The following is a 14,844-nucleotide window of genomic DNA, read 5'->3' on the forward strand; positions in this document are numbered from 1 at the left end:
ACATCTTTTTGGTACCCTTCCCCATTTCTGTGCCTCGGCACAATCCTGTCTTGGACAGTCTACGGACAATTCCTTTGACCCCATGTCTTGGTTTTTGCTCTGACATGCACTGTCAACTGTGGGACCTTATATAGACAGGTGTGTGTGCCTTTCCAAATCATGTCCAATCAATTGAATTTACCACAGGTGGACTCCAATCATGTTGTACTAACATCTCAAGGATGATCAATGGAAACAGGATGCACCTGAGCTCAATTTCGAGTCTCATAGCAAATGATCTGAAATATGTAAATAAGGTATTTCTGTTTTTGCTGAGGAATTGTTTTTATTTAATCCATTTCAGAATAAGGCTGTAACATAACAAAATGTGGAAAATGATAAGGAGTCTGAATACTTTCCAAAGGCACTGTATGTTTCAAGCCCCATTGCTTCCTGACTTTATACACTGCATTGTGTCTAACGGTCCTGCTGAGATAGAAATCTCTCTTCCTTCCTGCACTGACATCTTTCATGCTCCATCTCACTGCATTTGTGTTGATACCGCAGAGACACTATTGACACTTGGCGTCAAGGGTGATAACCTGTGGTCAGGGACCGGGGTGGGGGAGGAGGCGTTAAGTGCAAAATGGAACAATCCTCCAGACAGCTAGCAGAGCTCTCAACGAGTATGCTCACCACACCATTAGACGGGCCAAAAATGGAACCCGACAAGGCATCCAATCACAGCAAAGATGGGTCCTACCCAGCGTGGGGAAACCAGAGAACCCGGGGAAACCAGAGAATAAGGTTTCAGAAGATCTTTACTATTTGAACTCCTGAATATTCAGCATGGTTCATTTGAATTTCTTACTAAATACACATTGCGTGATAAACTTTGAGCAGCTTTGATTATGTAAGACGGATATTATTATCTGGTTGTTTTAGTTCTGATCAGTTGTGAATGTAAAACAACCTTGGTGTTGGAGACACACTAGATGGGCTACATGGTCACAAACTAAACTCAGCAAAAAAAGAAACATCCTCTCACTGTCAACTGCGTTTATTTTCAGCAAACTTAACATGTGTAAATATTTGTATGAATATAACAAGGTTCGACAGCTGAGACATAAACTGAACAAGTCCCACTGACAGAAATGGAATAATGTGTCCCTGATCAAAGGGGGGGGTCAAAATCAAAAGTAACAGTCAGTATCTGGTGTGGCCACCAGCTGCATTAAGTACTGCAGTGCATCTCCTCCTCATGGACTGCACCAGATGTGCCAGTTCTTGCTGTGAGATGTTACCCTACTCTCCCACCAAGGCACCTGCAATTTACCGGACATTTCAGGTGGGAATGGCCCTAGCCCTCACCCTCCGATCCAACAGGTCCCAGACGTGCTCAATGGGATTGAGATCCGGGCTCTTCGCTGGCCATGGCAGAACACTGACATTCCTGTCTTGCAGGAAATCACGCACAGAACGAGCAGTATGGCTGGTGGCATTGTCATGCTGGAGGGTCATGTCAGGATGATCCTGCAGGAAGGGTACCACATGAGGGAGGAGGATGTCTTCCCTGTAACGCACAGCATTGAGATTGCCTGCAATGACAACAAGCTCAGTCCAATGATGCTGTGACACACCACCCCAGACCACGACGGATCCTCCACCTCCAAATCGATCCCGCTCCAGAATACAGGCCTCAGTGTAATGCTCATTCCTTTGACGATAAACACGAATCTGACCATCACCCCAGGTGAGACAAAACCGTGACTCGTCAGTGAAGAGCACTTTTTGCCAGTCATGTCTGGTCCAGCGACGGTAGGTTTGTGCCCATAGGCAACGTTGTTGCTGGTGATGTCTGGTGAGGAGCTGCCTTACAGGCCCTCAGTACAGCCTCTCTCAGCCTATTGCGGACAGTCTGAGCACTGATGGATGGATTGTGCGTTCCTGGTGTAACTTGGGCAGTTGTTGTCGCCATCATGTACCTGTCCCACAGGTGTGATGTTCGGATGTACCAATCCTGTGCAGGTGTTACACGTGGTCTGCCACTGCGAGGACGGTCAGCTGTCCGTCCTGTTTCCCTGTAGCTCTGTCTTAGGTGTCTCTCAGTATGGACATTGCAATTTATTGCCCTGGCCACATCTGCAGTTCTCATGCCTCCTTGCAGCATGCCTAAGGCACGTTCACGCAGATGAGCAGGGACCCTGGGCATCTTTCATTTGGTGTTCTTCAGAGTCAGTAGAAAGACCTCTTTCGTGTCCTAAGTTTTCATAACAGTGACCTTAATTGCCTACCGTCTGTAAGCTGTTAGTGTCTTAACGACCGTTCCACAGGTGCATGTTCATGAATTGTTTATGGTTCATTGAACAAGCATGGGAAACAGTGTTTAAACACTTTACATTGAAGATCTGTGAAGTTATTTGGATTTTTATGAATTATCTTTGAAAGACAGGGTCCTGAAAAAGGGATGTTTCTTTTTTTGCTGCGTTTACATAGCTTTGATAATGACCCCATATCTAGGCTATGCAGCATGAGCATACATGTTTGGTGATTCGTCTTCGGCTCCTTTCTTGATGCAAATGTGCTCCCTGAAGCGTTTTTTGATTTCCTGTCTCTGATTGACACCTGAGAAACGTATGTCTAGTGCTTGTCTTCCTGTCTCTCGCTGCTGCCTTTTACCTCTTATTTCCTCTCACTCTTTCCATCCATCCATCTCTCTCTCTCGCTCTCTTTTTACACACTCCCAATGGAGACACCATTCTCCAGCCTGTACTGTATGGCCGAGACCCCTGGTTCTGCAGTAGACCATTGAACACTAATGTGGGTTAGAGTAGGGCCTTGAGCCATGGAAATACAGAAGCCTGAGGCTTTAGGTTCTTGCACCAGTGTAAAACCTGGCAGTGGAGCCACATGAATCTCACATAGCACACAGACTTGTTCTCTCATTGGATCTAGGCCTAATCCCTCAGTGTAGTCTTTCATCTCAGTCACTCTCATCACGTCCTGTTGTTGAAGGTAGGTAGGGAAGGAAGGAATCGTGGCAGGTGTGTTTTGGTCTTGGTGCTGAGCATGTGTTTATCTGTTATGGCTACAGCATCATGGATCTGACAGTGATGTATGAGGTGTCAAGACAGTGCACAGCTTTGACTCGTGCCGTATGAGGTTCAGGACTACAGAGCAGTGGAGCAGGAAGCCTGCTGCTCTCATGTCCTGTCTGTCAGCTAGTTGCCGTGGAGACGTCTGGGCCTGTGTGGCACAGGGCAGGGCAGATCAAGGGCGAGACAACAGCACTGCAGGTAAACCAGCCCATCAGGTTTCACACGCTGTCAAATCCCCTGGTCACAGAGATGTCATGTGGCACGCCAAGGTCTCCACGGTCACGCACAGTCTGACGGGAACTTGAGCTGCCGACTACTAGCAAAGTCGGAAAACAGTCGGGAAACTCTCCTTAGAAATCTGACTGAAGAGACCTAACTGAAAGATGAGCTGAGGGGAAGGAAGAAGCTGCTTCCAAAACATCACATCATCTTCTCTTGCTCTGTTCAATCTCAGCAGTTTTTAGAGAGCTGGTTTATATTGACTCCTCCAATAACAACATCATTACCGTCTGCAGTAGTAATGTAACCTGATGTAATTACACTGGTGCGGCTGGCAGAGGCACTCAGCCTCAAGTCCTGATTTCTCTCTACTTATGGACACAGGAAACCGGGGGATGGGCGGAGGCCTGATGCTATGATTCCGATAAGGAAATAGGAATATATTAATTGAATTGAATCAACTTTATTGTTCCACAGAGGGGACATTGGATTTGACCCCAGCATAAAATGGGCATACATCAGCACACGTCCAACGGCTAATACAGTTGCAGCAGCCCTATTGGGAGTAGTCTGACCGGGGAGGGAGTGACTCCAGCATGGCTTGGTGTGGCTGTGTTATTCAGGCTGAAAGGCAGAGCTCCTCCACGCCGAAGGAGACTATTGTTCTTTTGTTCCTGCTTGAGGAAACAGCAGAGCATTCTGGTTATTATTAGTAACCAGCTGTGTATGTGTGTGTGTTTGTGTGTGTGCAGCTGGACTGGTGTGCTGCTCTACTCAGCTCTCTGTGTGTTGAGTATATACTGTTAGGTGTGTGTGACCGAGTGTATACAGCTATGTTCAGTACATTTCACTCCTGTGTACGGTGCATGGACAGGCACATGACGTTGAAGCCTATATGTGGGGGTCTGGTGTGTGCTGGTATCAGTGTGTGTTTTTGTGAGTGTGTGTGCACGAGTGCGTGAGGGTTTTGTGTGCGTCACAGAGATGTCTCAGATTCCTGCCTTTGTGTCCAGATGCCATTCCACATGGGTACGCCGCTCTTTCCACTCTCCCCAGCTCCTCTCTCCACCCTCACCGAGGTTTGTCACAGCCCAGTAGACAGGACGGCAGTTAGACTACCTAGCTAGCTACCCAAACAGCAGTAAAAGCGTTTAGATTAGGGAAATGAAGCAGGCAGCAGCAGCTCAGGCTGTACAGAGGAGGCGTGCAGTGAAAGCATCAGGTTACTATGAGCTGTTCTCCAGACGCATCTCGTTACCGTCGCCGTATTTAAGAGCTCAGACTCTAATCAGCTTTCCAGAACCTCTTTACTGCTGGACAGCTTTTATTTTTGTTTTAACAGACCCTCCTTTTGCTTTCAACACTGTTTTGACATTTGACTACTGATTCCAAGCTTTCTTTATGGACACGTGTGTTATTTGCATACATTTGATAGCAAGTCATTATTTAAACTGTATCATTCAAATGAACAAACGGCTTAATTTGAACTCATTATTGAATGTAAATGTTTAAGGGTAGAGTGGATCTGAAAACCATTAACACATCTGCTAATTAAAATGTTATGACCCAACTGTGGCTTTTACAACAATCTTAACCAATGATCATGAGAATAGATTTTTCATTTCACTTTAGATTGGTTAATAATATGCTTCCCACAAGTCTGGAAAGTTCCCATCTTGTGATATGCCCTCCAGTGTTTGGGGGGGGTCATCACGTTGAGGCTTGCCCCTGGCCCTAGTCTGGCTGATCCACGATCTATGCTGCTCTGCTGATGTTAGAGGGACTTCAATAGAGTTAAATGTTGCTCAGTTCGGACAATGATGGTGTGACGGAGCAGAGTTTTTGACGGCAAGGTGCTTAGAAATGGTGAGCGGAATATCCTCGGTAGACAGACAGACCTAGCTGCTGTGTGTTCTAGCCTGACGGACCATTAGGTTCTGAGGCTACAGCCTACAGGTGATCTCTGTCTGCAGAAATATCTAGGCTTACTGTTCTGGAATGTCTTGTTTCCTCGTACTGATTTTCCTAGGAATTACAGTTCCAGATTGGTCAAAGAGTGTAACTCTTCATGATAGGTTATGATGATGATGTAAACCTTGCCCTGGAGTCTCTCAATGCTCAACACTAATACACTATCTCCTTACTGCCATTCCAATCCTGTTGCACAGACAAAAGCAGCAACTGTCTGCCTGTGTGGGTGTTTAGCTGGAGATGTAGCAAAAGGACACAGTACACAGTGTATTTGCAGCAGTAGCACATGTGGTAACACACAGTCCTCGCTGTGTAATGCTCAGGGGATAGTTGTGGCTAAAGGCAGATGCCAGATCTGTCCGGATTGGATCTATTTTTGAAACCTAAGACATGTCTGATCACCCCAGGTCCACAGGCCAAAGCAGGCCCTATGGCAGTAAGAATCAGTCACACACACATCACACACAACTGCTCTGATTTGTGTCATAAGCAAGTCTGACCTTAATAAACTATTTCACTGTAACACAGACCAACTCATTACTTTGTCTCCCTTAGAAGAGTTGACACTTGAATCAACCTTTTTCCACCTCTTAAAATGATTATTTAAAGGGAAAAAAGTTTTAAAAATTGAACTTCATTGTTATCGCCAGCACCACCCCAACATCAACGTGTGAAAATTGTGCTTTTTATGTTTTGTAGTAAAAAAGTTTTTCCAAAGATATCAACCAATTAGTAGGCAATGCCTACTCATAATTGGTTAAAGTCACACGATGCACACTAATATATGCCCTGTTAGTAATCCTGACCATGTCTCTCTGTTTCTCTGCAGGTGACCCAACCAGGCTTCCTGGGCCACAGAGACGTGATTCTGGGACGGGCACAGTCCCTCCCCTCAGCCTGCCTGCCCTGCGTCCTCCCCCTGTCTCCCAGACGTCTCCTCTTGAGAGAATGACTATCGGCCCAGACCAGCTCTACCGCCACCACACCACTGTGTGAATGACTCTTTGTCGAAAAGCCACCGTGCTCTGCCACCCCGTTGTTGCCATGAAGAGCAAGTATTCCCAGTACTACAACCGGACCCTGATCCATGCCTACTATGTGTTTGCCAAGGACATGACCTCGGAGGAGCTGGAGGAGCGCACCAACGGGAAGGCCCAGCTCAGCTCCCTCAACATCGTCTTCGTCATCATCTGCAGCATCATCATTCTGGAGAACTTGCTGGTGCTCATTGCCGTGTTCCGCAACAAGAAGTTCCACTCCGCCATGTTCTTCTTCATCGGGAACCTAGCCTTCTCCGACCTGCTGGCCGGCTCTGCCTACATCGCCAACATCTTCCTATCAGGGCCAAGGACCTTTGAGTTGGTGCCGGTACAGTGGTTCATCCGGGAGGGCACAGCCTTTATAGCGCTGGCCGCCTCCGTCTTCAGCCTGCTGGCCATTGCCATCGAGCGCTACATCGCCATCACCAAGGTCAGGGTGTACGGCTCCAACAGGACGTGTCGTATGTTCCTGCTGATCGGGACGTGCTGGGTCACCTCCATCCTCCTGGGGGGCCTGCCGATCATCGGCTGGAACTGCATCAACAACCTGCCTGAGTGCTCGGTCTTGCTGCCTCTCTATTCTAAGAAGTACATCCTATTTGTGGTCACCATCTTCAGCATCATCCTGCTCTCTATCGGCATCCTTTACGTGCGCATCTACCTGATCGTGCGCTCCAGCCACCAGGAGGCCACCAACTCTCCGGCCTACGCCCTGCTGAAGACGGTCACCATCGTGCTGGGCGTCTTCATCGTGTGCTGGCTGCCCGCCTTCACAGTCCTCCTCCTGGACACCTCCTGCCGCAGGCTGGACTGCCCCGTCCTCTCCAAGGCAGACATCTTCTTCGGCATCGCCACGCTCAACTCGGCACTCAACCCACTGATCTACACGCTACGCAGCAAGGACATGAGAAAAGAGTTCCTGCGCGTGCTGTGCTGCTGGGGGCTGCTGACCAGCGGGCGCCCCACTGACCGATGCCTGGTGCCCCTCAAGAGCTCCAGCTCTATGGAGCACTGTACCAACAAACACGAACACCAGACCACGCCCATCATGCAGGCAGAGTGCACCACCTGTGTCTGACTCGATGCTATAATCACACAGTGTGTGTTTCTGAATGTGAATGTGTGTGCGTGTGTCTGTTCGACTGGGTGTGTGAGAGGGATAGTGTGTGTGATGGAGCTGTGTGCAGGTGAAGAGACTTAAAGAGGAAAGCACACCTGTGAACCCCCCTCCCATCCCCACTCCAGACCTGCCACACAGAAGACCGTCTTGTCTGTTTGTCTGGAGAGATGTCACAACATCGTTGACTCTCATTACAATCATACCTGTGTGAATTCACAATCAGCATTCAACCGATTCACCACAAGAGCATGGTAACGCAATCATCCTCGGGAGTGAATTCACTATTATTCAATGAATTCACAATCGTAGCTGAGACTTTTTAAAATCTTATTTTTTAACAATGTTTTAAACATTTTCTTAGGGACTTTCACAGAGTGGAGTCAATCTTTGTTGAGGGAGTCTTGATTATAACGATACATAATTAATGTTCTGCATGTCAACTTGTTTTACATGTATGCAGACTCTCTTATGGAAATCCACAGACACCATATACATAATCGTGATGCTGAGTTGTTGGAGTGTTTTACTGCACCCTGATAATGGAAAGCTTTCACATATTGCACTTTGTAGACATGTAAGCGTTGTGTGATTGTTTATGGCTGTCACCCTCTTGAAAGGTTAAACCACAGAAGTTTCCCTGAGTGAATTATATATGTATCCATACATACAGTACTCATAGGCCAGACGAGACATGAGGCTCCCAGGCAGTGACTAGTCCTCACTCAGTACTGCACTCCATGCAGGCCAAAACCCTTACAAGTACCCCTCTAAACCAGGGCTATATATCTTCATATATAAACATACATAGATCCCTTTGATTAACTGCAAAAACAAAAGTACTCTGCTTACGTATATTGCATGACATTCCAACTCCTTTGTAAGAACTAATGTGTATTGGTGTACTCCAGTAAGTTCAGCTTGTTCATTAACATTCTCTCGCTCTCTCTCCGCCCACTTAAATCTGTCCCTCTCGCTTTTAATGTTGTCTTTTGTAACTAACATTCCCTAAGAGGAAGGCCCAATCAGAAAACACATTTCTTGAAGTGAGTTGGCACTGATAAATTTCACTCAATTACAGCTACCCAGCAGCCCATAACCAACAGGACTGTTGTTTTAACAAAGTTGTAGCAACGCAGTGGCAGTGTGCTTTCTGTTATTATTGGTTCTTGCTCCAGGGGAATGGGCCTGAATGTAAGTCTGAAGTGTTTGGAGCGAGACCGCTCTATTTTTTTACAGTATTATAGATCATTGACTTGTCATTGACGTGCAGAGAGTGGGATTAAACAGGGTAGGTCAAGCTCACTGTGAAGTCTTAAAAACAGACTACAACAAATAACAGCAATATCACCACCAAGCATGTCCAGGTAGAATGGTTGAAAAATAGTACAGTCCTGTTCAACACAGGAAGACATGGGATTCGTCCAGAGTAGACACGTCTCATCTTCCCCAATCCCAATAATCCCCCTCCATAAACGAGATCCAGTTTCAAGGGGAGCGGGGGTCTCCATTGCCTTCTCAAGAGAGGTCGCCCTCTTTATTCTCTTAAGACGCCTAAATAAACTCTTAATTCCTCTAACGACAGGAAGTCCTGTGTTTCATAAAGCGGTTGCTGTTGTTCAGGAAGAACCTCATCTGCCTTTGTCCAAACACACTCACTCTCACTTGGCCACGCTTCTGGTCGTCATATTTCCTTGCAGGTTTTTACAGCCTGCTAGTTAGACAGCGAGCCCTAGCCTGGAATCCAAACTGATATGCTCTGTTACAATTGTTTCACTTCACAATAAACTGAACCTATGAATGTAGATTCCGGGCTAGGCCAGACCAGTAGGAATAGTGAAAGCAATATGGCAGCTTCCATATTGCCTGACTGCCTGCGCTCTCCCGGGTTTCTTAAAAGACAACGCAAACATACCTATCACTTCATTCATGTGTTGTCTAACCCTGTATAAATATATGAATAACTGTATGTACAGTATGTATGTATGTATGTATGTATGAACTGTGTTCACGTATGGAATGTCTTGTGTGTCCAGTAGCACTATGCCTGTGTCAGAACGGTACATATTAAACACTAATAGTGGTACATAATTTGTTTTTCTTAAATGCATTCCTTTTTATAAAATAAATGAAGTATCAAAAGAATCCAATGCGTTTTGTGTGTGTGTTTTTAATGTGTGCACACAAAAGTTCATATTTGTGCATGTATTGTATGAGAAAAACATGTCCTGGTACGTTTCACTTTCCAGGCCTATTGCCATCTTTCAAAATCTCACATGGCTGCATGAGGTAGAAATGAAAACTGATATTTAATCCAAACATGCTCTAACAAAGTCTAAAAAATACTTGTTTCAACATGAAAAAGCTCTATGGAAATGTTGCCATTAAACTTTCCCCATTTAACCTTGGCCTTCACATCTAACAGCATGGTTTTAACTGCTTCCAGACTAACATGAGAACGATTTCTGTTGTGTGAAATGTTAGGGGTGACCATAAGGGGCAGGAGAGGTCAGGGAATGAAAGAAAGAAAATCGGGTGTGGCAGGCAGTTTTAAGAAATTGTTATTTAGGGGGGAGAGTGGCTGTTTTTCTGGGTGCTCCATAAAGATGGGAGACAGCCTTGGGAGGGAGGGCGGACTCTGGGCCACGGCCCGGGAGAGGCTGATGGAGTGTGGACTTGAAAGAGAGTCTGGCCTGGTTGCTGTCAGACATCCAGGATTCCTGGGTGGGAACATTGGCTAAATCAGCCCCAGGAGGCTGCGCTGCGGTCATGACTAAAAGGGATCCAGCTTTTGTCAAATTAAAGTCCGATTTGACTTTTCGTAGCAGGTTAGAACTTACGCAGCAGGTTAGTATAATTAACATAGCAGGTTAGTATAATTAACACAGCAGGTTAGTATAATTAACACAGCAGGTTAGTATAATTAACACAGCAGGTTAGTATAATTAACATAGCAGGTTAGGAGAATTAACATAGCAGGTTAGGAGAATTAACATAGCAGGTTAATATATTTAACATAGCAGGTTAGTATAATTAACACAGCAGGTTAGTATAATTAACACAGCAGGTTAGTATAATTAACACAGCAGGTTAGGAGAATTAACATAGCAGGTTAGTATAATTAACATAGCAGGTTAGGAGAATTAACATAGCAGGTTAGGAGAATTAACATAGCAGGTTAGGAGAATTAAGTTAAGGTTAGGTAAAATCCTTTAAAAAATACTTTCAGTTAATTTGACAAAAGCTGGATCCCTTCCAGCCATGACCCTGCGCTGCTGAGAATGTGGCCATTAATTTCCAGAGCTCAGCAGCAGGATATGACAGAGTCTAGAAACCTGTAGGTGAAGAACACAAAAGGCATAAAGGTTTACGCTGTGCATTAAGCTCAACTGAAACAGCTGCATATGCTTAAAAAGACATGAACACATTCACGCCACACAGGCACACCCTCAATCAGGCATCCATATTGGGGAAAAAAAGACTGCACACTTGCGAGTTTAAAACATACAGGCACTTGGAGTCAGCTGCACATTCCTGTTATAGATATATCACAGCAAAAACACACACGTACAAAGAAGCTCATATGCTCTTGTAACCGATGCCCCAGGACTACCTGACATGATGACTCCTTGCTGTCCCCAGTCCACCTGACCGTGCTGCTGCTCCAGTTTCAACTGTTCTGCCTTATTATTATACGACCATGCTGGTCATTTATGAACATTTGAACATCTTGGCCATGCTCTGTTATAATCTCCACCCGGCACAGCCAGAAGAGGACTGGCCACCCCACATAGCCTGGTTCCTCTCTAGGTTTCTTCCTAGGTTTTGGCCTTTCTAGGGAGTTTTTCCTAGCCACCGTGCTTCTACACCTGCATTGCTTGCTGTTTGGGGTTTTAGGCTGGGTTTCTGTACAGCACTTTGAGATATCAGCTGATGTACGAAGGGCTATATAAATAAATTTGATTTGATTTGATTTGATGTGAAATGGCGTGCTGGTTAGCGGGGTGCGCGCTAATAGCGTTTCAATCGGTGACGTCACTCGCTCTGAGACCTTGAAGTAGTTGTTCCCCTTGCAGACAAGGGCTGCGGCTTTTATGGAGCGATGGGTTACGGTGTTTTGTGGGTGTCAGTTGTTGGTGTGCAGAGGGTCCCTGGTTCGAGCCTTGGAAGGGGCGAGAGGACCGGAAGCTATACTGTTACACCCTCAGCCTCAAGAAATTCACATCAACCGTAATGAACTTGTGCCACCTTGTGGTGAAACAGACTTCAATTTTACTTGTACATTTCACTTTCATTCACAGCACTAACTTCTATCATAAAATGTTGAATATGATGTGTGTGAGTTTTTAATATAATTATTTTATTTTTTATTCATGGAATCTTTGTATTTCTACACATTCATTATTAACTTTTGTTTTCGGTTGCATAATGTAAATAATACAGATCTATATCTATCTATTCGTTCCATTTGTCCAACCCAAAATAAATATGAAGAGATGCTGGCTTATGTTATGTGCTCAATGGTTCTGGGGTTATTTTAATTACATTTTACTGCACACACTTACAATTATGAAGGTTTGTTTTTCGACAATAGACACAAATGTTGCTATTGTGTACTGGTCGTTCCACGAAATGAGTCCATTTTGCATCCCTTTGATATTTTAAGTAGAAATTGTGCACCAATTTTACATTTTAAAAGTAAGTTATATTAAACGAAGTACCCATTAATATAGAACACGTTTTTATATCAATAAAGACACACTATGCACCCTCTGTGTCTTCTAGGAATATTTTAACCCACTTAAACCCAAAGGTTTTCACCATCGTTGTTAAGCCCTTTACAATGCTTTGACAAAGTAATTTCTGGAGTTTACATATTTCATATGATTAGTTATTAATTTTAAGGTAAAAAATAAATAAACATGACCCTCATTCTAAGGTCAACCATGTTATATGAACTGAACTCTCGTTTTAATATGGTGAAACTATTCCTATTTAAATACTATTTCAAAAGAAACATTCAGAAAGACATTCATTCAGAAGGTATTCAGACCCCTTAACTTTTTCCACATCTTGTTATGCTACATCCGTATTCTAAAATAGATTGAATTGTTTTTTTCCCCTCATCAATCTACACACAATACCCCATTATGACAAAGCAAAAACAGGTCAAGATTGTTTTGCAAATACAAAACGGAAATATCACTTTTACATAAGTATTCAGACCCTTAACTCAGTACTTTGTTGAAGCACCTTTGGCAGTGATTACAGTCTTGACTCTTCTTGGCACACCAGTATTTGGGGAATTTCTCCCATTCTTCTCTACAGATCCTCTCAAGCGCTGTCAGGTTGGTTGGGGAGCGTCACTGCACAGCTATTTGCAGGTCTCTTCAGATGTTCGATCAGGTTCAAGTCCAGATTCTGGCAGGGTCACTCAAGGATATTCAGAGACTTGTCCTGAAGCCACTCCTGCGTTGTCTTGGCTGTGTGCTTCGGGTCGTTGTCCTGTTGGAAGGTGATCCTTCCCCCCAGTCTGAGGTCCTGAGCACTATGGAGCAGGTTTTCATCAAGGATCTGTCTGTACTTTGCTTTGTTCATCTTTCCCTCAAACCTGACTAGTCTCCCAGTCCCTACTGCTGAAAAACATCTCTACAGCATAATGCTGCTTCACCATAGAGAGGGTGCCAGGTTTCCTCCAAACGTGACGCTTGGCATTCAGGCCCAAAAGTTCAATCTTGGTTTCATCAGACCAGAGGATCTGGTTTCTCATGGTCTGAGTCTTTAGGCAAACTCCAAGCAGGATATCATGTTCATTTTAGTGAGGAGTGACTTCCATCTGGCTACTGTACCACAAAGCCCTGATTGGTGGAGTGCTGCAGAGATGGTTGTCCTTCTGGAAGTTTCTCCCATCGCCACAGAGGCACTCTAGAGCTCTGAATACTTTCCGAATGCACTCTATTCAACTTCTCAGATGCATTCAGATTCAGTTTTCTAAATTCAGAGACATCATCCTGGGCACTCATTTATCAATGTTGAGTGCGAACAGAAATGTTCGTAAAGCATGCGTGCAATCATTTCTAAGCAAACTGTGGGATTTATCCATTTGTACTTATACTTGAGAATGTGCGTAAATTTAAGCACAACTCTGACCATGTGTACGCACAGCACCTTGTGGTAGAAAAGTCAATCTGGCACAAGCTGCATTACGCAGGGAGCTGTTTTCAATGAGCGTGCAGAATTTTTAAATGGATATAATACCTGTTAACAAAGGTGTCAGAGATGATGTGCAGGAGCTTGCAGGGATTTCTAGTCTTGCATGATGTCTACTTTTATGCTAATTCGTTTTTCGAATCTGAGAGTAAATAGACAAATATATTTATGTCACCTTCTCCGAGAGAGATTTAAATGGTTTATCAAAACGTCAACGCCAGGGTAAGCCTACACAAAACACAGCTCCTATTTTAAGTGTTTCTAAAATCCCCTATGAAAAAAATGAACGGTGGAAAAACAACTAGAACTGTTTCCCTGTTTGACCACTAGGTTTTATGGGTATTTTTACACTTCCAATGTGAGTCTCTATAGGCTTTAGCTAAGTGTGTTAACACAGTCTTTAAATCTGTTATCCTCTACCTTTCCTGGCTGGCAAAGTAGCAGTGCTTGACTTAGGCAGGAGCTCACCAGAGCTGAGTACCAGCATTTCAAATGTTCTACTGCTTGAGCTCCTGTTACTTTTAGAAAATATTAGCTAAAGTATTGTGGAGCTTCTGGACCTAAATATAAACAGTACCGACACCCAAATTGAGTACCGGCACCTACTTCAGACCAAGTCAAGCACTGTAAAGCACCAGGAAGTTGGTCTCTGGTTTTCAATCTGAATTTATAGAACTGAATTTGAAATCTGAATGCATTTGAGAAGTTTAATATATTAACTTATATTAACTTGAAATTATAGTTTGTAAACTTGGTACACAGACAGTGAATGCAATATATACAACATTGAAACTAAATATATAAATATTGAATTTTAACATTAAATTCTATTTTATTTGAAAACTGAATGCAATATTCAATTCAGTTTCAAATCTTTAAATACAAGTTTGAATTAAATTTGTGCGTTACAATTTATTTGATTTCAAAATAAAAAATTATGGAATTCAAATACAATTTCTGTTGCCACTGAAATTACCCATAAATAAACCACACCCCCGCCACCCCCACGTGTGCGTATGCCAAGTTGCCCCAAGTCCACCAGATGCATGTGATGCATATGCGTTTTGAAAATATTGAACGCATGGTGCATAGAACGCACAACCACCATGTGCGTTATCCCTAACGTAGCGTTCGTACTGCTCCTTTGACAATGAATGACAACCGCCGGAACGCAAAGAGTTTGCGGCATCTCGTGGCCATGAGGCTTTAG

At 44.2% G+C, this 14,844-nt stretch overlaps 1 protein-coding gene across 3 annotated transcripts in view; it reads left to right on the forward strand.

Annotated features, from left to right (window-relative positions):
• LOC112259195 (sphingosine 1-phosphate receptor 2-like) overlaps window positions 1-9,569 on the forward strand; it is a 29,818-nt gene extending 20,249 nt beyond the window's left edge. For all 3 annotated transcript variants that reach the window (XM_042327481.1, XM_042327478.1, XM_042327479.1), the window contains exon 2: window positions 6,097-9,569. In XM_042327481.1, the coding sequence (XP_042183415.1) occupies window positions 6,264-7,385 (1,122 nt within the window). In that variant the 5' untranslated portion in view covers window positions 6,097-6,263 and the 3' untranslated portion in view covers window positions 7,386-9,569. The remainder of the gene's footprint in view (window positions 1-6,096) is intronic.
• Window positions 9,570-14,844: the final 5,275 nt, after the last annotated feature.

This window comes from Oncorhynchus tshawytscha, linkage group LG09 (genome assembly GCF_018296145.1).
Source record: "Oncorhynchus tshawytscha isolate Ot180627B linkage group LG09, Otsh_v2.0, whole genome shotgun sequence".
NCBI lineage: Eukaryota > Metazoa > Chordata > Actinopteri > Salmoniformes > Salmonidae > Oncorhynchus > Oncorhynchus tshawytscha.